The sequence below is a fragment of the Carettochelys insculpta genome, chromosome 16 (assembly GCF_033958435.1).
Source record: "Carettochelys insculpta isolate YL-2023 chromosome 16, ASM3395843v1, whole genome shotgun sequence".
Classification (NCBI taxonomy): Eukaryota; Metazoa; Chordata; order Testudines; family Carettochelyidae; genus Carettochelys; species Carettochelys insculpta.
The window spans coordinates 37,504,488-37,528,656 of NC_134152.1; the positions used below are offsets into that span (position 1 = coordinate 37,504,488).

The 24,169-nt window shown below is 51.6% G+C and overlaps 1 protein-coding gene across 1 annotated transcript in view; it reads left to right on the forward strand.

The window, feature by feature from the left end:
* The first annotated feature begins 4,501 nt into the window (after positions 1-4,501).
* The window catches only part of CACNG3 (calcium voltage-gated channel auxiliary subunit gamma 3), a 71,853-nt gene continuing 52,185 nt past the window's right edge, over positions 4,502-24,169 (forward strand). The window contains exon 1 of the mRNA XM_075010811.1: positions 4,502-4,712. Within this exon, the coding sequence (XP_074866912.1) occupies positions 4,502-4,712 (211 nt within the window). The remainder of the gene's footprint in view (positions 4,713-24,169) is intronic.

The following is a 24,169-nucleotide window of genomic DNA, read 5'->3' on the forward strand; positions in this document are numbered from 1 at the left end:
GGCACACTTCTCAGAGTCCTAAAGGAGCCTGGGTTGGAAGTGGGAAAGGCGGGGTGCTCAGAGGCGGCTGTGGGAGGGGCAATGCAAAGGGAAGGGGGTGCTCAGAGGTGGGCATGGGGGGGGCAATGCAGGGGGTGGGGTGCTCACAGTTGGGTATGGGAGAGGCGATGCGGGGGGGGGGGTTGCTCAGAGGTAGGCATGGTAGGGATGATGCAGGGGGGGAGGGGTGGGTATGGTGGGGCAATGCAGGGTGGGGAGGGGTGGTCAGAGGTGGGTGTGGGAGGAGCGATGCAGGGGGCAAGGTGCTCAGAGGTGGGCGTGGGCAGGACAATGCAGGGGGCGGGGTGCTCAGAGGTGGGTGTGGGAGGGGTGATGCAGGGGTCGGGATGCTTAGAGGTGGGTGTGGGAGGGGTGAGGCAGGGGGCGGGGTGCTCAGAGGTGGGTGTGGGAGGGGTGATGCAGGGGTCGGGGTGCTCAGAGGTGGGTGTGGGAGGGGCGATGCAGGGGTCGGGGTGCTTAGAGGTGGGTGTGGGAGGGGTGATGCAGGGGGCGGGGTGCTCAGAGTTGGGTGTGGGAGGGGCGATGCAGGGGTCGGGGTGCTTAGAGGTGGGTGTGGGAGGGGCGATGCAGGGGGCAGGGTGCTCAGAGGTGGGTGTGGGGGGGCGATGCAGGGGGCAGGGTGCTCAGAGGTGGGTGTGGGAGGGGCGATGTTGGGGGTGGGGTGCTCAGAGGTGGGTGTGGGAGGGGTGATGCAGGGGGTGGGGTGCTCAGAGGTGGGTGGGGGGGCGATGCAGGGGGTGGGGTGCTCAGAGGTGGGTGTGGGAGGGGCGATGCTGGGGGTGGGGTGCTCAGAGGTGGGTGTGGGAGGGGAGATGCAGGGGGCGGGGTGCTTAGAGGCGGGTGTGGGAGGGGCGATGCAGGGGGCGGGGTGCTCAGAGGCGGGTGTGGGAGGGGCGATGCAGGGGGGGCGGGGTGCTTAGAGGCGGGTGTGGGAGGGGCGATGCAGGGGGCGGGGTGCTCAGAGGCGGGTGTGGGAGGGGCGATGCAGGGGGGGCGGGGTGCTCAGAGGTGGGTGTGGGAGGGGAGATGCAGGGGGCGGGGTGCTCAGAGGCGGGTGTGGGAGGGACGATGCAGGGGGGGCGGGGTGCTCAGAGGTGGGTGTGGGAGGGGAGATGCAGGGGGCGGGGTGCTCAGAGGCGGGTGTGGGAGGGGCGATGCAGGGGGGGCGGGGTGCTCAGAGGCGGGTGTGGGAGGGGCGATGCAGGGGGCGGGGTGCTCAGAGGCGGGTGTGGGAGGGGCGATGCAGGGGGTGGGGTGCTCAGAGGTGGGTGTGGGAGGGGAGATGCAGAGGGCGGGGTGCTCAGAGGTGGGTGTGGGAGGGGCGATGCAGGGGGGGCGGGGTGCTCAGAGGCGGGTGTGGGAGGGGCGATGCAGGGGGCGGGGTGCTCAGAGGCGGGTGTGGGAGGGGCGATGCAGGGGGCGGGGTGCTCAGAGGCGGGTGTGGGAGGGGCGATGCAGGGGGCGGGGTGCTCAGAGGCGGGTGTGGGAGGGGCGATGCAGGGGGGGCGGGGTGCTCAGAGGCGGGTGTGGGAGGGGCGATGCAGGGGGCGGGGTGCTCAGAGGCGGGTGTGGGAGGGGCGATGCAGGGGGCGGGGTGCTCAGAGGCGGGTGTGGGAGGGGAGATGCAGGGGGCGGGGTGCTCAGAGGTGGTTGCGGGTCGGGCTCCGGCGCCAGCCGAGACCGGTTACAGGGCAGCGCCGCTAGCCTCGCCATGGGTTGCCCCGGCGTCTTCAAGGGCGAAGGCGGACGGAGGCGGGTGGGGTCCCGGGGCGGCTCTGGGGCCCGGCTGGCAGGAGGCTGGTGCAGATTTACCACCATCGGTGTCCAACTCGCAGCTCTCTGCCGGTGCGGGCGGCGAACCCGGCCCACCGGGGAGGGGCGTTGCCCCGGCGCCTGGCAGCCCCGCCGGCGGCACGGCAGGGCGCTGGGAGCGGGTCAGTCGGCCAGCAGAGCCGAGTGGGGCTGGGCGCCGGCACGGACGGGAGCTGCGGGGCGGGGGCTCTCGTGAGCGGTGCCCCGCGTGTGCTGCCCGGAGCCAGTCGAGCGCCTGCCGCTGCGCTACCCCCCGCCAGCCCGGCGCATGTAGCCGTGGGCCCCGCCGCCGCTCGCTGGGTCAGTGCGGGGCCAGGCAGAGCAGCGCAGCAGGAGCCGGGGCCGCGCCCTGTCTGCCAGCCGCTCCCGGCAGCTGCCCCTTTAAGGATCTGCCTGCAGCCGGGGCTAGTCCTCCGCAGCGCTTGGCTCCTGCGCCTGCAGACTCACAACCGGCTGGCGGGGCGGGAGCCGGGCGGGGCACTCCGAGGAGGGAGCGGCTGGCCGGGCACGGCGTCCCGCACAGCTACCTGCAGGGGACTGAGGCCGGGAAACCCTCCTTTCGGGGAGGACGTAGTTCTCAAGCCAGAGCTCTGGGAACAAGCCCCGCGGGGCTCAGCGGGAGGCGGGGAGCCGGGGAGGCGGGGAGTTGGCTCTCCAGCATCCCCGGGCCCTGTCCTAGGAGCTGTCCCTCCAGCACCCCACAGCCCTGCACTGGGACCTGTCCCTCCAGCACCCCACAGCCCTGCACTGGGACCTGTCCCTGCACCACCCCCGGGCCCTGCACTGGGACCTGTCCCTCCAGCACCCACAGCCCTGCACTGGGAGCTGTCCCTCCAGCACCCCCCAGCCCTGCACTGGGACCTGTCCCTCCAGCACCCCACAGCCCTGCACTGGGACCTGTCCCTCCAGCACCCCACAGCCCTGCACTGGGAGCTGTCCCTGCACCACCCCCGGGCCCTGCACTGGGACCTGTCCCTCCAGCACCCACAGCCCTGCACTGGGAGCTGTCCCTCCAGCACCCCCCAGCCCTGCACTGGGACCTGTCCCTCCAGCACCCACAGCCCTGCACTGGGACCTGTCCCTCCAGCACCCCCCAGCCCTGCACTGGGACCTGTCCCTCCAGCACCCCCGGGCCCTGCACTGGGAGCTGTCCCTCCAGCACCCACAGCCCTGCACTGGGAGCTGTCCCTCCAGCACCCCACAGCCCTGCACTGGGACCTGTCCCTCCAGCACCCACAGCCCTGCACTGGGAGCTGTCCCTCCAGCACCCCCGGGCCCTGCACTGGGACCTGTCCCTCCAGCACCCCACAGCCCTGCACTGGGACCTGTCCCTCCAGCACCCCCGGGCCCTGCACTGGGACCTGTCCCTCCAGCACCCCTGGGCCCTGCACTGGGAGCTGTCCCTCCAGCACCCCACAGCCCTGCACTGGGAGCTGTCCCTCCAGCACCCCCAGGCCCTGCACTGGGAGCTGTCCCTCCAGCACCCCTGGGCCCTGCACTGGGAGCTGTCCCTCCAGCACCCCACAGCCCTGCACTGGGACCTGTCCCTCCACCACCCCCGGGCCCTGCACTGGGACCTGTCCCTCCACCACCCCGGGGCCCTGCACGGGACCTGTCCCTCCACCACCCACAGCCCTGCACTGGGAGCTGTCCCTCCAGCACCCCCGGGCCCTGCACTGGGAGCTGTCCCTCCAGCACCCCCGGGCCCTGCACTGGGACCTGTCCCTCCAGCACCCCCGGGCCCTGCACTGGGACCTGTCCCTCCAGCACCCCCGGGCCCTGCACTGGGAGCTGTCCCTCCAGCACCCCCGGGCCCTGCACTGGGACCTGTCCCTCCAGCACCCCCGGGCCCTGCACTGGGAGCTGTCCCTCCAGCACCCCCGGGCCCTGCACTGGGACCTGTCCCTCCAGCACCCCGAGCTCTGTCCCTCCAGCACTCTCGGGCCTTGCACCCTGCACCTAACCCTGCAGTACCCCGGGCCCGGAGGTGGGAGCTGTCCCTTCAGCACCCCTTGGTCGTGAGCCGCTATCTGTCTCTCCAGCACCCCCGGGAGCTGTCTCTCTCGCAGCCCCTGGGGTGGGGCCGCTCGCCGTCTCTCGGAGCCGCGTGTGCCTTCCTCCGTGCTCTGCTCCTCTCCCCCGCCCCATCGCTGGCTGGGGGTGGGACCGGGGGCGCTCCAGCGGGGCTGGCGCCGGCCTTCTGCGAGCTGCGCCTGGTTTCGAGCCGCCGGAGAGCCGCTATTTTTTGCCGCCCCCCCCCCGCGCCACGCAGCCCCCAGTCTCCACCTCTCTCCCCCTGCCTGTGCCTTGATCGCGCCAGTGGCGCCGTGCCACGGAGCTTGCTCCGCCGAGCCCAGGAGAGGGGAGAGCAGAGTTGCTCCCGAGCCGGGCTCCCACCCAGAGACGCGGGCTGGGGGAAGGCTCGGGGGCAGCAATGCTCGCCCGGAGCCCGGCGGCTGCTCAGCCTCATGCCACCGCTGCTAGGGGCAGGCAGCTGGCGGGGCGGAGCGGAGCCGGAGCAGCGGGCCCGGCCCCTTGCTGCCTCTAGGGCAGGGGCACCCCGGCTCCCGCCGCGCTGGGCTCTCGGCTGCCTAGCCCCCCGCCCGCGGCCGGCGGACGATGAAGCAGTATGAGGATGTGTGACAGAGGCGTCCAGATGCTGATCACCACCGTGGGAGCCTTCGCCGCCTTCAGCCTGATGACCATCGCGGTGGGCACGGACTACTGGCTCTACTCGCGCGGCGTGTGCAGGACGCGGGCCACGGGCGACAACGAGACCAGCCGCAAGAACGAGGAGGTGATGACCCACTCGGGCTTGTGGAGAACGTGCTGCCTGGAAGGTACTGCCGCGCCGCGGGGCAGGGCGCCAGGCGGGACGCTTCGGGGCCGAGCGAGCTGGGGCGCGGAGTGGGTCCCGCGGCTAGGCAGCGTCTGGGGCTTTGCTTCCCAAGGGCCCGGCCAACCCCTCTCCCGGCTGCCTCCGGCTGCTAGAGCTGCACAGGCGCCCGGCCGGCCAGCGGAGCAGCACCTGGAAGTCGGTCGGGCCCCTGGGCTGGGGCCTGGCCCGGGCACTGGACAAGGAGCAGACGCGCCAGCCAGAGTGGGAGGCCGGCAGGTTCCCATCCCTACTCATTGGAGTCTCGGGTTGCACCGCCCCGGGCTCCTTGGCTAAGGCGACCTGTGTCTGCCTGGCCCCGCAGGTTCCTTCGCCCACCTCGGTGGGAGCACGGGGCCCCTCTCCGCTGGGTGGGCGCAAGGGTGGGAGGTAAAACTTCCTGGGTGCCCGCCGAGCCGTGCACGAGGCAAAGGCTGAAGAAAACGCACGGGCAGCTTCTGCGGGGCCTATGGGTCTGTGGTTGCAGGCTGGGGGCGGTTACTGTCCCTCTGTTGTAAGGTGTGATGAGGGGCTGGGGATTCTGATGTTCCACAGACGGCTGACCCTAAGGCCAGGCCTGTTCCTGGGCTCCCCGGGTGCCGGGGATCCTGCCTTTGGGCACCTTTCTGAACAGCTTTCAGCTGCAAAGTGGGCTCCTTTGAACGGGGCAGGGCCAGAGAGCCCACTGGTGCCCAGGCTTGTTTTCTCATTCGATTACAAACTCGTAGGTAACACACTAGCAGAGCCAGTGGTGGTGCGGGAGAGAAGACCCGGGTTCCTGCTTCAAGTCAGGAATCTGAGGCCTGGTTAGGTAATTTCCCAGGTCCAGGTGGTGCAGGCTTACAACAGGGCAGGCACAGCTTTGAATGCTGAGTCCTCTTTCCAGGAACCAAAACCTGGCCATATCCACGTCCACACACCCACCTCCTAAGCCTGACCGTGCCAGCTGGGAAAGGGGTGACACCTCATGCTTCAGGGGAGGCCACCTTAGATATTATATCAGGAAGGAAGCATCTGCCAGGGCCACTTTGCCATCACTCACTGGAGTCCACTCTCCCCCAGTCCATAAATGGCAGTGTCAGAACTTCACTCTGTAATGTACTTCAGCAACACTCCACAACCCCCTTGCCAACAGCCAGAGCCCTTCTCCTCCCTGCAGTCTCCACTGGCTGCAAATCATTCCATCCCAAATCAGCTGCAAGCTCCAAAGCTGACTGTGCTGACACTTCTTAGGGTGATTTCTATCCAATGCAACTGCATGCTATATTTATTGGAGACAGAAAATTATTAAGTATAAATTTGGCCTGAACCCAAGCACTAATTCCTGAGCAATAATAAATGTATGAGCCAGGTTGGGAAGGAACTTTAAATACATTGCAGGAGCTGGTTCTGTAAGCACTAAATACATGTGTTAACCTGCTACTTAAACTTGATTGGCCTTTTGCAAGGTGACGGCATGTTCATCTCCCTGCTGTGCACCTTGTAATGGGACATTCTCTGGAACCTGGCTAAATACATTGTGACATTTCTAAGGTGCCTAAGCCCTTGGTTTCTGAAAGTGCACAGGCCTGGATGACACATATACAACAAAGTTCCATTTTGTTGTGTCCCAGGTGTGTGCGTGCATGTGTAAATGGTATTAAGAGCCTGATCAGCATTCACTGAAGGCAGTAGGAGCATTTCCATTGATTTCTGTGGGCATTATATCAGGCCTTGATTGTCTATAAATGACTCTGTGACACTTGTTTTGGTACAGGGCCTGACAAAGGGGGAAAGTGCCAGGAGTGTGAAAACTATTAGGCAGGCACAAGGCATTGCTGAAATTCTTATTTTGGGGGTGTTACCTTTTTAAAATGGCTGTTTTTGTGTTACCCACACTGAGGTAACTCCCTGCTCTGGAGCCAACATAAGGAGAAGACGGCTTTGGGTTGGGTTAAGAAATGACACCGATTTCTTGTGTGACACAGGCAATATGATCACACAGCATCAAGCTGAAGTGCCAATGTGAACAGCACAATTTGTTTCTTGGAGGTCAGAGATGAACTCTGAGATGACTACTGGGTGCCCAGCGTTGCACTAATCACTGCTGTGTTGCATTCCTGTCTTTCATGCTTCCTCTTGTTTTTCAAGGTCCCAACCCTACAGCTAATAGCTTGGCAGTGACTGCTCCACCTGGACATTGCTTTCAGTCTGCAGCTGTATCATTTGCGGGACAGAGGCCTTTGCTTGTAGGAGCTTTGAGCCAGGGCTCTGTCTACTGTTGTGTTTGTGTAGAATCTACAGCCATAAGACCTCTGTTCTGATTGGGGCATTACTGCAGTAATAGTCAGTTTGGCCACCAGTTACTTTGGCAGATGTTGAACCAGTAGCTGAGCTGAAAGGGACCCCTTGCTGTTAATCCCATGCCAGTTCCAAATGCAGTGGAATTGCTGGAGGTGCTTAGCAGCACAACACTAGATGCTACAGGCACTCCTTCAATTTTTGACTGGGAAATTAGATTGTGTTTTGCACTCTATTAACTGATCAGATACTAGAAAAGTCAAATATGCCTCCAGCAAAGTGAGTGGCAGACCATCATTCTCAGCTAGATAGAAGGGGACATTTTGCTGAAATAAAAGAGCTCTGAATTTCTAATTCCATATACTTTGTCCAGCTGTTCTGTCAGTCACTTTGAAACCCATCCATTTCTGCTGTGCAATAAGATGGCTCTTAAGACAGTGCATTAAATACTTTTCATGTACAAGAAGTACTAAATGCTTCTAAGGAAGATAGCTCCTCAATCATACCTGAATTTAGATCTATTCATTTTCCTGGATTGGATATACCTGAATTTGCCCTGTACCAACACTAACTGGAAATGAAAATGGTGAGCTCAAAGGGACAGAATATGCTATTAACATTAACAGCTGCTCTCCATGCACAGGGAAGCAAGCTAGTCTTGAACAGTTCATCCTCATGATTTTTAAAATGTTTTGACAAACTGTTGTGTTAGATTTTCTCTACTATTACATATTTGAGCATTTATGGCAGATTATTAAAATGGCCAAAGTCAGTGTCATTCATATGGTATTTCGGATGCCTTTCAAATACATGTCAGTAGTACAGGCACAGCAACTGTGCGGGAACAATTTATACTGTATGACCATAGAAAAACCATAGGCAAAAGATGATGAATCTTGAATGAACCAGCAAAGGACCTATGTAGAGACACCAACACTGGAAAAATACAAATTAATGGTTGACTCGCTATCTAGATCCTCTGCATGAGTTTGCAGGCTACATGCTAACGTGGCCTTTGTTTTAAATTGCAGCGTTTGAGTTTTAATTATCACTTGTAGAATATGTGAATATCTTATTAAACCACCTTATTGTGTTTCTTGCTCAAACTTGACAAATACATGTTGTTCCTTTGCATCCCCTTTGGTGGTTTATTATAAATTGTTTTTTTCTCTTCTTTACTTCAGCGTTAATGTAGAAGGGGAAAATGCACAGAACATTTAGGGTGAAAGTTAAGCGCTAAGGAAATAGTTAAGTTTGACTTTGGTTCCTAAAAAGTACCTGTTATTTGGTTTCCAGCCAATTTAATTTAATTCAACAATAATACAGAGTTCCTAACTGTTCTCTTCCCTAAATAACCCCAAATGATTACAAATGTGTAAACCAGGGTGAGTGAGAGTGCAGTCTGGCCCACTTTGTTTATCCATGTTTTAAGCACTGTTTTGCTCATTCGTCTTTCTCAGACACCTTTCTCGCTATACTCAGTCCTGAACACAGGCCTCTCCAGATGTAACCCTTAGGATCACAAGGGTTCTCGTAGGGAGTTAAAATTACTCCCCAGCTTTCTGCAGTGAGGGTGGCTAAGTGACCTTTTGGTAGCTGACCCTGGAGTGACATTGTTGAGTTAAGCAGTGAAATCCCCTCTTACCTGTACTCAGAAGCTGAAGACTTCATCTGCTTATGACTGAGGTTGCCCTTCTGGATTATGTACTGGTCCAACCAGGTCAGTATGCTGCTCCTAGAAATAGCCATTGCCTGTTGTCTCAAAGGAGGACAAACACCTGCCTAACATACTGTGCTGGATAGAAATAGTTCCTGAGCAGTGAAGGTGACTGGCTGTGCCTTTGTTACAGTGGGGTTGCCCTTCTTCATTCGGGCATCTGCCATATCCACATGTGTTTGTGAATGGACATAAAACTGTTGTTAAAAAGCCCTACAATCCCACTCACTGTCTTCCCGGCTCTGCCTTGAATCCATGGTGGGCCTTGTTTGCAGGGATGATCGCCACCTTACTGTTGAGAACTTGTTGCCACAGGGGCTAGATGCCCCAGTGGCGATCAGGCTCCATTGTGCTAGGCATTTGTAGCAGGGTGGACTCTGTGGCTGCCTCTTTTACACCACAGAAACCAGTTGGATCTCTGCTGGTTGTGTATGCATTGTGTCATGTGTTTCAGCTCCCTCCACCAATGCCTTTGTGGTCCTGCCTATTTACAACACCTCTTCTGCTTCTGGTCCACTCCTCAGGACTTGAGGTCTCCCTTCGCTGACAGCTTTCTGAGCTTGGACTCAGCTCACCTGTTCCTCTCTCTAGCCCCTCAGGCTTCCTTTTTGGGCCTCTTTATCAGTCTTGAGCTGATGGGTTACCTGTCTAGCTAGCTCATGCAGCCCACCAGCCTGATTAAAGGTAATTCACTAGCTTTGCCAATCAGCTTTCTCCAGGGGAACTAGTTGGGGTGAGAGTGATTTGAGTTCAGGAACACCTGTTAATTCCCTGTGTCTGTCCTGGCACTGCACAAACACCTTGTAAGAGACAGAATCTGTTCCAAAGGGCTCCCAGACTGAACAGGCAAAGAGGATCAAAGAGGGAAAGGGACATGTCCATGCGCATGCAACAGGTCAACAGCAGAGGTGGGAATGGACCCCAGATTTCAGGAGCCCCAGTCCAGTAACGGTACTGAGCAGGGCTAAGCCCTGCAGGACCCCACTAGAAAAGACCTCCACAGAGTGACGATAACTCACCCATCATTTTTTGCTGTCTCAGTTAACCAGCATTTAATCCAATTAATATATTCTACATTAATTTTTGTAGTGTGTTGATTTTTTTACTAGATTGCCATGTGGAGCTAAGTCAAACATTCAGAAGTCCAAGTATGTTATGTCAGGAATTCCTTTACTAAGCCATCTTGTAATCTTACCACAACAGTGGTAGCATGTATTCAACAAGCCCTCTTTGCCATGAACCCTGTGCCATAGATTATGCTGCTGGCTATGATACTGTTCTTTAACTATTTGGGATCTATTCTCAGTCTTTCTGTGGTTTCACCCCTGAGCAATGTGAGGTTGAGCAGCTGAGTGTTAGCCAGGTTATCCTGTTTCCCCTCTTAAACACAGGCCCATTTTTCCTGTCATCTGGAAATCACCCAGTGTTCCAAGAGTTGCTAAAAAAATCAATATATTAATGACCAGACAACTCCTCAGCCAATTGTTGTTGTATTAGTCAGAGGAAGCTCTCCAGTTCAGCCTATATTAAAATGTTTTACTTTAATCCTTGTCATTTAATAGCTTCCCTAATTACTCAGGGAATAGAAAGCATTTCCTTATCACTGTAACATACATATATCAGACTGCTTCTTTCCAAACCCAAACCAGAAATATTTATGGAATATATAAATACTATTTCTGTATCATGAAGTAACAGTTTTACCATCCCTATCTTGTACTGAACCTATAACATTATCAGGACTTTGATTTTACTTGATATATTTAAAGCTTTCTTTCTGTTGTCTTTAACCCTACTCATGATAGGTTTTTATTGTTATTATTTATATCTTTAGCATCATTTGTTAATTGTCTGTATGCCTAACGGCTGATTTGTACTGATTATAATTACTCTTTCTATTTTTCCATTTATTTTACATTTTTAATTGCTACTTTCACTTTCCCTTTTACCTTGGATATTTTCTTTCCAAAAGAGCCTTACAGTGCTCTTGTGGAATTGCGGGGAGGGAAGCTGAGCATCTAATACACCATTCTTAAAAAATCCCAATTATCATTCACCTTTTCATCTTTAATTTTTTTCCTCCCACCCACTTGTGCTCATGTCTGTTTTCAGCTTTGGAAGGTTGGACCTTAAACATGAAGCTGTTTTGGACTGTAGGCAGTTTGCAAATTGCAAATGAAATTAGGTTGTGTGATCACTTGTACCTAGTAACCATCAGTTTTTAGTTCTGTGATCAATTCACCTTTATCCATCAGTCAGGGCTAATATAGAATTACCCTAGTTGCTTGCAATGCTTTTTTGTGTTAGACAGTTATTTACAATGTTTAGAACCTACAAGGCAGCCTGAAGAACTCTAGCATATGTCTCCTAAAGTGAAATATCCCACGATAACACAATTTTTAATCTATATATTAGTTTAAATAACTGTTTATCCTGTTCCTTCTTCTGGCTTGTTTTCTGTGAAAGAACGCATCAGCAACTTGTCTTGTGAGGTAGCAGTTGGAACATTGATCCATAGGCATTCCAGCTCTTGTTCTTATGGACTCTCAATGATTAACATTGGCAATGACAAATGTAGAATGTCACTGCTGCTCGCTCTATTGTTCCTGAATAGGGTGTATACAAGGACATTAACATTCCAGTTGTGCGCCTGTTCACATATTACACTTACAATGGGGATCAACCAATCCCCAGCAAGACCAAGGTTTGGGGGAATATAAAGGTGGTGTGAAGAGATACAGCAGTTCTTTTGAGGCCCCCCTGCTGTCAGTGTCTGGTTCCTGCCACACCCTACCCCAGAAAAGCAGCTGTGATGTGGTCCTCCAGGACTCACTAGAAAAGCTGAAGGGAAGTATCCAATCAGAGCACAGAAGGCTTGGTTAAAAGGAGCTGCAGGGCCCAAGACAGGGGGTTCCTGGCTGGGGCCAGAGGAGCAAGGTAGGGTGCTACGGCCAGAGGAGTCTTAGAGAGAACCAGCCGTTGAGTTGTGGCTCTGTTTTGCTTTCTGCAAGTAGAATGTGGAGCTGAGAGTTGCAACCCTACAGGAGACATACATACATATCTCCTAGAACTGGAAGGGACTTTCAGAGGTTATCACGTCCAGCTGCCTGCCCTCTCAGAAGAACCTATCACCGTCCCTGACAGATTTTGTTTAATCTATTTGCCCCAGACTCCTAAAATTGCCTGCTCAAGGGCTGAACTCACAACCCTGGGTTTAGTAGGCCCATGCTGGCAGGGAAGCTATCCAGGGGGAAGAAGCCCCAGTTAAACCACAGCAGAGATTGGAGGAGTAGAAAGAAGCAGTGTATGACTGCTGTTTATAGGCATCCCTGGGCTGGGGCCTAGCCTAGTGGGTGGACCTGGGTCTTTCTACCTGCCAACTGGAGAAGTGGTGTCAGCTCACTTAGAAGCCCAAGTAAAGGGCTCAGGGATGGGGGCTGATGATCCAGGGGAGGGGAGACAGGCTGTCTGGCGACCTCTTAGTTACCCTCCAGAAGAGGACTGAACTTGGGAGACAACCTGGCTGGAGACCTGAGGCAGTAAAGACACAGGGTCTCCTGGGAGAAACCCCGCGGAGTGCTGCTCTAGGAGACGTCATGGGAGGATTTTCAGTTAGCTCTCAAGGGCCTGAGAACTGAGCCCAGAGACAGGGGTGAAGACACTAACAAGGGCACAGCAATAGTTCTTTCTGGACCTTTGTTACCCTGTAAGAGGGCTGAGCCACGGAAAACCTACCTGGTGAAATCAGCTGCTGACAGCGCACCAGAGAGAAAAAGAAGATTGCAGTGCCACGCCCAACACAAGAGGTGTGTAGCCCCCGTTTCAGGTAGGTCAGAGCCACATTTGTCCTAGTCCCACGCCCTGAGGCCCAGCACCAAGGGTAGTGTGGCTGGACCAAAGCCTCCAGCCCCTGGGCTTCAACACATAAAAAGCTGGAAGCCTCCCGGGGAGTGGAATTCTTGGAAGCTCTGAGTTTGGCAGTCAAACAGCAAGAGTCACAGCCCATGCCTTTGAAGGGAGGCAGGTTACAAACTGCCAGCCAGACCACTACCCTTTCAACCATGCCTGTATTCCAATGCTTGAATGTCCATGGACCCAGCACATGCTTGGAGATACAGATTGTTTTAACTGCCCCCCAAGAAGTTCCCTTTCAGAGCCCGTCTCTTTTCGGGGGTGTGGGAGGAGGTTGTTTTTGATAGAATGCCTGCAGTTGTCTCTATTAGAATGAAGCTGTGTTTGTTTGGCTATGGTACCTGTCGTCAATGCTGTACAAAGGGACAACTTCCACATGGCCTGCGAGCAGCACAGGATGAGTAAAAGTGCAGTTGCTGTGATGGGCGAAAGGGAAATGTGTGCTGTGAACAAGCTCAGAGTCAGGCACTGCAGAGCTGCATCGGTGTGGTGTGTCGTCTGGCATTTCCAGAGCTGTGACTCTTGACTAGCAGAGGGAGTCTGCATGTGAATAAGGCTTGTGTGGCATTTTTCCATGTACAGTCACTGCTTCCATTACCACTGTGAATAATTGGGGCTGGGTAATGAATGCTGAGAAATCCTGCATTGAGGCGGTGTCTACGGGATGTAGCATTGGTTTTAAAGGGCGAAGGCCCAGCAGTTTATTATAGGAGACAGGGATCCTCCAGGCTTTACTACTGTGAGTAGCTTTTGTCCCACAGGGGATACTGTGCTAACTTGCCAGTGGCTTGAATACAGAGATTCAGGCTAGTCTGAGTGAATAGCAAGAACATGGCAGTAGGAGCTACCATCCCTGACTCTGGAGTCATGTAACCTTGGGCAAATCCTTTCACAGCTCTGGGGAGGACTGTCACCAGGTAACACGATAATGACTCCAACCTCAGGGCGGGGCTGTGTAGGTTCATTCATATTTCTGACATACTTTTGTAACAGTGGCTGGAATGTGGCCTAGATGTGCAAAATGTAATTGTTAGTCCGGGGACTGTACAGGCAACTCATGGAGTGTCATCCTGTGGTGGGGAGCTCACGCTTTCTGTGGACATGATGAATTGTGTACTGGCACGGGGGAGCCAATCGCTGGGGGCACAAAGTGTGGGGGGGGCATGAAATTTCATAAGGGGGGCACAGCACAATCAGCTGCTGGGTCTCAGGATCATCTGTCTCATTAAAAAAGTTGAAGTTGGTTGTTGTTTTTATGTAAGTGTATTCACACTTATGTACCGATCAATAACACGTTTACATTCGACAGCCTTATTTTCTTACACATGCCGAAAGAGTTTTTTTTGTATGAACATAAACAGAAGTCGTGGTCAGACTGGATTACTCTAGACAGGCTGGGGTGGGGCTGCTAATGGCAGGGATGAAAAGTGGGGCCTGACATAGAAAGTTTGCTCACCCCTGTCACTTCACCACATATATCAACTGTTTGGACATCACACAGAGGAATTTTGGCTCTAAAGCTGTCTTGAGTAGTTGGTGCTTCAGTTTCCATCTGAGGCTGATTTAACTCTGAACACATCAAACACCTGGACCTAAACTTGCTACTATTGTAACTCCACTGATTGAAAGGAGTCACCTCTCAGAGGAGCCTCAGCACTTCTATCCTGCCCTGGGTGCAAAACTGTAACTTACAAAGGCACAAGTAAGCAGCTTGAATTTTACCTCCCATTTCTAGAGCTGCTGTGTGCCTGCAGGGAAGCAGTATTATCTGGTGCCCAGAGCACTAGCCTGGGGGCAGGAGATTTGGGTTCTATTCCAGCTCTCCTGGTGACCTTGAAAATGCTGCTTTGCCTATTTCGCTCCCTCTGTTCAGATTGCAGGCTCTTCAGAACAGGGGCTGTCTATATGTGTAGTACCTAGTTTAGCAGAGCCCTGATCTTGTTAAAGGGGTCTCCAAGCAATATTATTAAATATGTGGAGACATAATTGGTTAGACACCTGCAATATTATTAAATATGTGGAGACATAATTGGTTAGACAACCACAAATGAAGAGTAACTATTAATGGAATCATGTCAGATTGGAGGGAGGACTCAAGCTAGGCTCCACAGGGATCTATTCTGGTTGTTTAACATCTTTATTAATGACCTGGGTGTAGGTAGCGAGAGCAGACTGATCACGTTTGCAGAGGATACAAAACTAGGGGAGGTCACCAGCATTTTGGACACTAGAGACCAAATGCAGAGAGAGATCTTGATCCTTTGGAGACGTGGGCTATAGACAACAAAATGAAATTGAGAGAAGACAAATGTAAGGTACTACACTTAGGGAAGATGCATGCTAGGGAATTACTGGCAGGGCAGCAGTACTGTTGAGCAGGATGTGGGACTTGTGGTGGATCTCGGCTTCATTTCAGCAATATGATGCAGTAGCAAAAATGCAGATGCATTTTTGGTTTGCGTTGAGGCATAGCACTCAAGTCATGGGGTGGGACAGTACCTCTCTGCTTGGTGCTGGTTAGACCTCAGCTGGAGTAATGTATCAAGTTTTGGTCACCCAATATATAGGAAGGATGTGGAAGAACTGGAAAGGATCCAAAGGCAAAAGTCAAAGATAAGCAAATGAATGGAACGCAAGCCGTGTGCGCAAAGGCTGACGACCTGGCTGTGTTTAGTTTCCATAAGAGGAGATTAAGGGGGGAAATAATAGGCACCGTTATATATTTCAAAGGCTGCCATAAAACAGATGGAGAAAAGTTGTTCTGTTTTGCCATTTAGGGGAAAAGAAGAGGCAATAGGTTCCAATCACAGCCCAGCAGACTTAGACTGACTCTCAGGAAAAGCTACCTAACTGCAAGAGCAGTAGGACAATGGAATAGACAATCTCAGGACATTATGGAAGTTCCTTCATGGGAGGTTTCCAAAAGGAGGCTGGCAAGCCAGCTGTCTTAGACCATGAGAACATGAGAACAGGCATACTGGCTCAGATCAAAGGTCTTCCAATGGTGGCCGATGCTTGATGCCACAGAGGGAGTGAACAGAATGGGTAATAGCAAGTGATCCCTCCACTGTCACCCATTCATGTTCTCTTAAAACAAATGCTAGGGACATCACTCCTACCCATCCTGGCTCATGGCCATTGATGGACCTACCTTCCATGAATTTATCTAGCTCTTATTGAACCCTTGATCTTGAATAGCTAAAAGTTGGTCTTGAATAGATTGAAGACAATACAAACCCTGCATCATGCCAAAGGGTGAGACTGATTGGCCCTTGCAACCTCTTCTAACTCTACAATTCTATGGTTCTAATAATGCACCATGGGACTCAGTTTTTACTTGGGTAAAATAGCAGCTGTTCAATTCATGCTGCCAGGGCTGGGACATTTTCTCAGTTGCAATGTGAGGCTGTTAGTTTTAAATTCCAATTTTTGCTCATGTAAGCCAACTCTGGGCCAGGTTTGCTATGCAGCACGATGTATTTAAAACATCCAGATCAATGCCAAACATATGATGACTTTGCTTCAAAAATATCAGCACACAGGCACTTAACCCTTTCCCAAGACAGGCCCCTTTCAGAAGTCCCAGGTAGGACACCCGAATCATCACTTGTAAAAGCCATGCTTTTAAAAGAAAGTATTATAACTCAAAAAATGGCCTCTGTGTCCCAGTATGTCCCTAGTGCTCTGGGATTGCTCTGGTATCTTGACTGGACCTCAGATGAAATGGTCAGGATATTAAACTTTGCTAAGGCTCTCCTATATTACCTTAATTACTGCTCACATGGATTTTCCCCTGGATGTTTAAGGCACCTAATATACAATCCAATAAACAGACATTAACCTCATTTATCAAGTTAATAAAAGATTTTTTTAATGTATAAGCAGTTAGCACTGCTGTGCGTCAGCCACTTGAAGGCTCCCACATGGAGAAGGATGCCTTGTAGGTGACCCTAGGCCTTTGTTGTTGTTCATTCTTATCAGCACAAATTGCAAAAATTGGGATTTGCAAAGATACCTTTGGAGGCAAAGTACCCAGCTCAAACCCCAGCCTCAGCATGTGGGAAAGTGAAGTGGGAAATGGAATGAAAGCTCAGCTTTTCTCCTCACCTCCTCCTGTCTTCAGAGGCACAGTTACTCAGCTACAGAAAAGGCTCTTTCGGAGACATCCAGTCTATCCAGTACCTTGTATGAGTGCAGAAGCAGAGGGATTGTCCTCTAGCCGTTAAAGCACAGGTCCAGCAGGCAAGAGTCCTGACTCCTGTCCCTCAGCTCTGTGCCTGACTCACTTGGGCTACGTCTACACGTGAAGCCAACATCGAAATAGGCTATTTCGATGAATAACGTCTACACGTCCTCCAGGGCCGGCAACATCGATGTTCAACTTCGACGTTGCGCAGCACCACATCGAAATAGGCGCTGCCAGGGTACGTCTACACGCCAAAGTAGCACACATCGAAATAGGCGCTGCGAGGGAACGTCTACACGTCAAAGTAGCACACATCGAAATAAGGGTGCCAGGCACAGCTGCAGACAGGGTCACAGGGCGGACTCAACAGCCAGCCGCTCCCTTAAAGGGCCCCTCCCAGACACAGTTGCACTAAACAACACAAGATCCACAGAGCCGACAACTGGTTGCAGACCCTGTGCCTGCAGCATGGATCCCCAGCTGCCGCAGCAGCAGCCAGAAGCCCTGGGCTAAGGGCTGCTGCCCACGGTGACCATAGAGACCCGCAGGGGCTGGAGAGAGAGCCTCTCTCAACCCCCCAGCTGATGGCCACCATGGAGGACCCGGCAATTTCGACGTTGCGGGACGCGGATCGTCTACACGGTCCCTACTTCGACGTTGAACGTCGAAGTAGGGCGCTATTCCGATCCCCTCATGAGGTTAGCGACTTCGACGTCTCACCGCCTAACGTCGAAGTTAACTTCGAAATAGCGCCCGATGCGTGTAGCCGCGACGGGCGCTATTTCGAAGTTAGTGCCGCTACTTCGAAGTAGCGTGCACATGTAGACACAGCTTTGGTGTCCTTGGAGAAGGGCCAGGATTGCAATAGAACCATTTAACATCTTTAAAATGATTTTCTAGACTAATGTCTTGAAGTTTTATCTAACTACAATTTAGTTCAGTCAGTGGTATTTAGGAAATAGTTCAAGATGCTTTTTCAAAAGCATTCTTCAGAGATCCCACTGTGGTTTATGGCTTCCTGGTTCTTCCTAAACGTTATTTGTATCTTTTCTTTTCTTTTCTCTGGGGTTAAATGTACAGATAGAATCCATCTATTTTCCCATTCCTTTTGTGAAATCCTAAAGTGCGGACTATAATGAACCAGGGCTCAACGTGAACCCAGACTTCAGGGAGAAAGTAAGGTATCAGCAGGCATCCAGAGAGATTCCTTTGATTAAGGAGATGCCCGCTGTGATAAAGAGTGACAGTGCCTGTTTGATTACTGGTGTCTCCTTTCTTTGCTCATGTATATTGACAGAGCTCCACAATAGCTCGATAAGCAGAAGACATTTCAGAGTTTGTGCTAAGGAACACTATTGTATTCCTCATTATATCATTTAAAATTGATTATATAACAAAAAAGTGTTAACATCATCGATCGGTGGCACTGGGCCTGACGATTTACATATGAGTCCTTATGGTCTTATCTTCTAAGCTATATGCTTCATGAAATAGCTCAAACACTTTAAATTTAAGATTTTTAAAATATAATCTGCAAGTAGGACTGTGCTTTCTTTTAAAGCACGTTCCACAGCCTGATGAATATTTATATCCTAGAAAAATACAAAGTCACTTGCTTGAAAGTATTAACCTCTTGGTGCCATTACTCAAAGCAAACAGAAATGTCACTTGCCAAGATACTCATCTATTTGGGGGTCAAACAGAATTTTAAAATGATTGAATATTGGCTACAATTGACTGGACCAGGACCTGGCTTGACAAATGTGTGAAATGAATACAACGGGTTGATTATGTGAAGTGAAATTAACCTTGGCCCACCTGACACACATCAAAAAGATTTCCAAACAAAACCCATTTTTGTCCTTGAATTACTGTGTGTTCTGTGATGACAGAAAAGAAAATGATTGATGTCTGCAAAATGCAGCCCAGAGAAAAATCATGCCTTATCCCCCGTAGCAGAAATGGAAATCCGTACTGACACTAAGACAGAGATTTCCATAATGGTGCAACAAGGCAAAGTTGCATGTGTAGTTTTGGAGATTGTCAACTAAAGTTCAGTCCTTGTGCACACACATTAAGCACTTTCGGGCAGTTTAAAAACAGGGGCCTCACTGTCCAAATCCATTGGCCCATCTCCATGGAAAATGCGCTTGCCAACAATTATTTGTTTTTAGCCCTCCTGAGCGAGCCCAGAATTAGCTCTGCATCTGTCCTGCGCTGCCATGCTATAGCGCGCAATATGAGCCCCATGGCTATCCAACTCCAAACCACACAAAGTGAGAAGTAGACTGTTCATGTTATGGGGTATTAGTGCTACACTTGCCTTGTCAAAGAACAGCCCAGTGTTAATGGTGCTGGACCCTTCTGTATTCACTCAGATACTCTCTTGCCAGGTTCACTTCCCTTCAGGTTTTCCTTCTCTTTGGGTGCAGTCTGAGGTCTTGGCTGTCCCTGGTTGCCTTGAACTCGTTAGACGCTGGTCACTTTTGGAGATCTCTCTCCCCTCGTTCCATTCTCCTCTGCCTCCTGCCCAGCTGCTCATGCTGATTGCTGGGTTGTCCTGTATGTGATCCCTAACAAGGCACCTTCCACTTAAGCCTCTGCCTGCAGAGCTGACTTTGCTAAGTCTTCACCGGAGGCCAAGTTTGACGGACTTTAGGCCATAGTACAGAGCTTGCATTTTCACTCAGTACTTTAACAAACTGGGGTGTACCGGGTGCCAGGGCAGGTGACGAGCTCTATTTTAATCAAGCCGTCCGTAAGGTCAGCTTGATCTTTTGTATGTGTTTGCTCATAATTCACTGTGAGACTCCCAGATGCTACAATTAAGCACAATCTAAATAAATAACTGCAGCTGCTACTCCAAGTTATGGATCTTGTCCTGTGTCTAGCCTGCAGCACTGCCTCTGAGACTGACTGAGTCATTAAATCTCTAGAAAGGACAGAGTGAAGTTATACCATTGTCTGCTCTTGTTTTGATGGCTGCTGGGCAAGTGGATTTCACTTTCCCACCATGTTTCACTGCAGACAGCCTAAGTGACACTAATTTCCCTTTGTTCTGTTATAAGTCCCAGGAAAAATACCAGAATTTTAAAGCTTCAGCCAGGTGAACTGCAGCTGTTGGTTCTTCTGTTTGAACTTTTCCAGTAGTTTGTGGTGTGTTGGCTATTTTGTGTCTGCCCCTCAGTTGCCCTCCTCAGAGGCATCTTGCCTATAGCTGTTCCATGGCTAGTGCTTCCAAATAAAGAATGATGTAATGATTGCAGAAGTATGGCATAGTCTTCCCTTTTACAGTGCAAAGCACGATACCTTTAACGTGTTTGGCTCTAGCCCTGCTTTGGAAAACTCACCTGCTCACCCAGGGTGAGTAATTGCATTTGATAGGCTTGAAAAAATAAACTTTTTTTGTTTTCATAATGGTAAAGGACAGGCAAATAGATTGTGGTTCCTGCCCATGTAATGCTTTATGCCAACTTTCTTGGGTTCTATCTATTTCTGTTCTCTCTGCCACCTTGGTAGTTAGGCAGCCAATACAAAATTAAGAATGCTACTGGTTTGGTCGTCCTAGCTATCCTTGCATCAGTTCTACTGAGGAAAAGTTTTTAATGTAGGGAGGAAAACAAAACTCCTATTGCAATTACAAAGAAACAAGCAGACCCCACCAGTTAAGTACAATGTAAGGTCATATATATCTTACTGGAAAGACTATTTTACCCTTGTTTCATGGTCAAAGAGAAAAAAACATAATAAAGCAAAAAATGGAACAAGTTAGAGGAAACTCGGGACAAAAGACACTCAACAGGGTATGGTGGCAGAAGAAGTCAGAGAATCAGTACTGTAAATCTGCAAGGCCAGGTTTTTTATAAAAGAGCTCAGCAGACTGGGTGCATGTTGAATTCTGAGCACTTAATTAGGTGCTTTCAGCATGACGATCACCTTTCCATAGTTATCTGCCAATTGAGCAGCTATGAAGTGCACCAAAAGGTCATCACATTTGAGGAGATGGCTGCCCTTTTTGGACATGCAACTTGTTCAACAGCAGCCGTGTTACTTAACTTAATAGCCCAATTTTCTCACGGGGGAGGAGGGAAAGTTGCCAGACTGTTCTTATGTAGTGCAAACACCAGGGTGAGAGCGGAAAACATCTTGTTGGGCCAGACCTGTGAGTAGGGGAATATATAAATTCAGTTTAGCTGTAGGTTGCAAAGTCCCTAGGAACAGCCCACAAGCAGACAATGCCAGTGGGTGGGCTTACCCTGGGACTTCTTCCATTGGCAGCAGGTGGGGTGGCAGGTTTACAGAAATTTTGGTGGTGCTCAGAACACCCAGAGCCTGCACCCCTCCCCCTAAGGGCCTGGGAGGGAGTTTGGGTGAGGGCAGGGGTCTGTGGTGCAGGCTCTGGGCTGGGACAGGACGTGGGGTGCAGAAGCGGGTAAGGGTGCAGGCTGTGGGAGTGACTTGGGGGGCTGGAAAAGGTGCAGGGGGAGGAGGTAGAGTACTTACCTGGGACACACCCCTCTAACAGCAGCTGCCAGGTGGGCTTCCATGCACTGCTGCCTCAGCTTCCATTCACCACAGCAGTGCTCAGGGTGGGGACAGCGCGTGCACACACACACACCCCCTCTGGGGCTGGCACATGCAAGCAGCTGGAAACCACTCTAGCCTCACTGCACTGCCAGTGTGAGGGACAGGGGTCCCTGGGCTGTTTTAAATCACCCAGGGGCTGCAGGCAGGCTGGGGGATGCACAGGGAAGCAGGAAGAGTGCGGGAGAAGCAGCCGGGGCAAGGGAGAGATCTGGCCCCAAACCTTGCTGGAGCACGGCCTCAGGCTAAGAATATTTCTGGAGCCCAGACACCACAAGCCGATGTAACTTGCAGCCCATGGCACCAGGATAGCAGTAGCTGCCTTTGAGCGTGGTGTGGCTGTGGCTGTCAAACACTTGTATTTTACGCTTTCTGGTCAGTCGGTGATTGGCACATAACTGTTTTTACTGTGTATTGTATTTTGAATTGCAGTCAAAAAAGAAGCCCTGAATACCCAAAGTGCTTCCTGTCAAGTAGCTGCCATCAGTTACATATTTGTCACTTTCACCTCTTTAAAACACTTGCCCTGACTGTGCTGCTTCTAATCCCCCATGAATAATAAATGTATCACTAACGCCTGGGATAAAGGCATTGCCACAGTCTGGCTGTGCCCATTCCTGTCTTAGAACGGGCGCTGTGGCGTCGATTTGGTCTGTTATGACCACTGGCGGATGTCACTGCACTGCTCAGTCTTTTCCTTTACTAGCAAACCCCCCATACTTGCTGGGACGTGAGTGGTAATTGCTACAATCTCCCCAGTGCTGACCAGCTGCCCTGCTGGTCAGTTAACCAGGGTCTTCTTGAAACTCTTAGGCTGATGGGCCTGGCTTGCATGTGTTGTGACTTGGGTCACACCCCCTTGCCCCAGGACTCTTGGCGGGCTATCCCACTACCTCACTCACTGTTGGCTCTCCCTGAGTGCATGGGATTTTGAGGGACCACGCTGCCGTATGGTAAATACAAGACACCAGCCTCTGGGTATGGTGGGGAAGAGATACGGCTGTCCCACCTTAGGGCTCCTCAGCGATGGGGGCTGCTGCCCCCCAGTGAGGCACCTGGGATGGGGGTTCTGCAGCCTCCTGGTAGAGGGGGTGCGGAGAACAGAGGCATTGCAGCCTCCCAATGGTGGGGGGGGGCAGGGAACAAGGCAGCCACCCCATGGAGGAGCTTCCCCAGAGTAGGAGCTGCCCTGCAGCAGGAGCTGCTGCCCCAAGACACCGGATGGCAGGGGACAGGAGCACCACAAAATACAGGACAATTGGCCCATTTTCTTAAGGTCAGGACACCTGTGAGACACCTTAAATAAGGGACTATCCCAGTAAAAGCAGGATGGATGGTCACCTTAATGGGATGGCAGGTGGCTGACTTATTCTGCCTGCGCTTCTATGGGCTGATTCTGTAATGCCCTGGCCCATGTACTCCTGTGCCAAGCGGGGATAAAACAGGCCACAGTCAGAAGGCATATGGTCATGGTGAACCTCTTGCAGACCAAACTCCTCCAGGTACAAGCCTCCAGGCTGTTTAGCTGCGTGATGAGTTTTTTTGTGCAGCCCGAGGAGAGTTACAGAGATGGATTAAATCTGGAACCAGGCATGGACATTTTCAGTAATATCCACAGCTAGAGAGGAATGTGGGAACAACTGATAAGGGAGTAGAAAGGGGATATTTAGTCAGACACAATCAGTTATTTCTTTTTAATGTGGGGTTTGATTAGCAGAACTTCTCAGGCGGATGCACTCCCCTGTTACTCTATAACTTTAAAACTGGATCCCAGGGAAGCAATCCTCTGTGTTTTAATCTACCTTTTTATAGCTGCTCTGTGACACCTAGCAACCAAGTATACTTACCAAATATGTCTCCTTTGTTTTGTTAATAAAAACACCTTTTAAGATTATGATCTGATTCCTGTGCCCTAGAAGGCAGGAGGTTCTGGGGCACATGGCTTTGAGTGAAAGATCAACTATTAAGAAATTACAGAGAGTAAGCCGTGCTAGTCTATACACTATCAAAACAAAAAGCAGTCATGGAGCACTTTAAAGACTAGCAAAATAGTTTATTAGGTGAGCTTTCGTGGGACAGACCCACTTCTTCAGACCATAGCCAGACCAGAACAGACTGTTCTGGTCTGGATATGGTTTGAAGAAGTGGGTCTGTCCCACGAAAGCTCACCTAATAAACTATTTTGCTAGTCTTTAAAGTGCTCCATGACTGCTTTTTGTTTTGATAAGAAATTACAGTTTGTTTTCAAGCTGTCTCCTGAAGCGTGCTAAGAGTATGGGATTACTCCACAGGGAGGTATCCCAAGCATGTCTTCCTGGGTTCTAAAAAGGGTTTTTGTTTTTGTTGTTTGCACTTGGGTGGTATCTCCCAAGGTCAGGGAATCGGTGATCTTTTTAAGCAGAAGCCTTTAGTGGCAAGTTACTGTTAAGTCCTTGCAGGTCCCCACCTTCTGCACTGGGAGTGTCAGAGTGGGAATCAGCCTTGACCTGACAGCAATCCACTGGGGAATCTCATTCTCCTCTTTGCTGAGTGGTTACAAACTCAGATTTGCCTTGTCCTGCTTGCACTTTGTTCAGATGTTTTTCAGTATATCACACTTTGCACTGTCCCTGGCCTTCAGCTTGCTCATCCTTTTCTCCCCCACTTGTTGGGCCACAGAGGACCGTGGATTCTCTGAGTTTCTTATGCTGGAGGGGGACTGCTTGGGGAAGCAAGTACACATGGCGTGATCCACATGTAACTC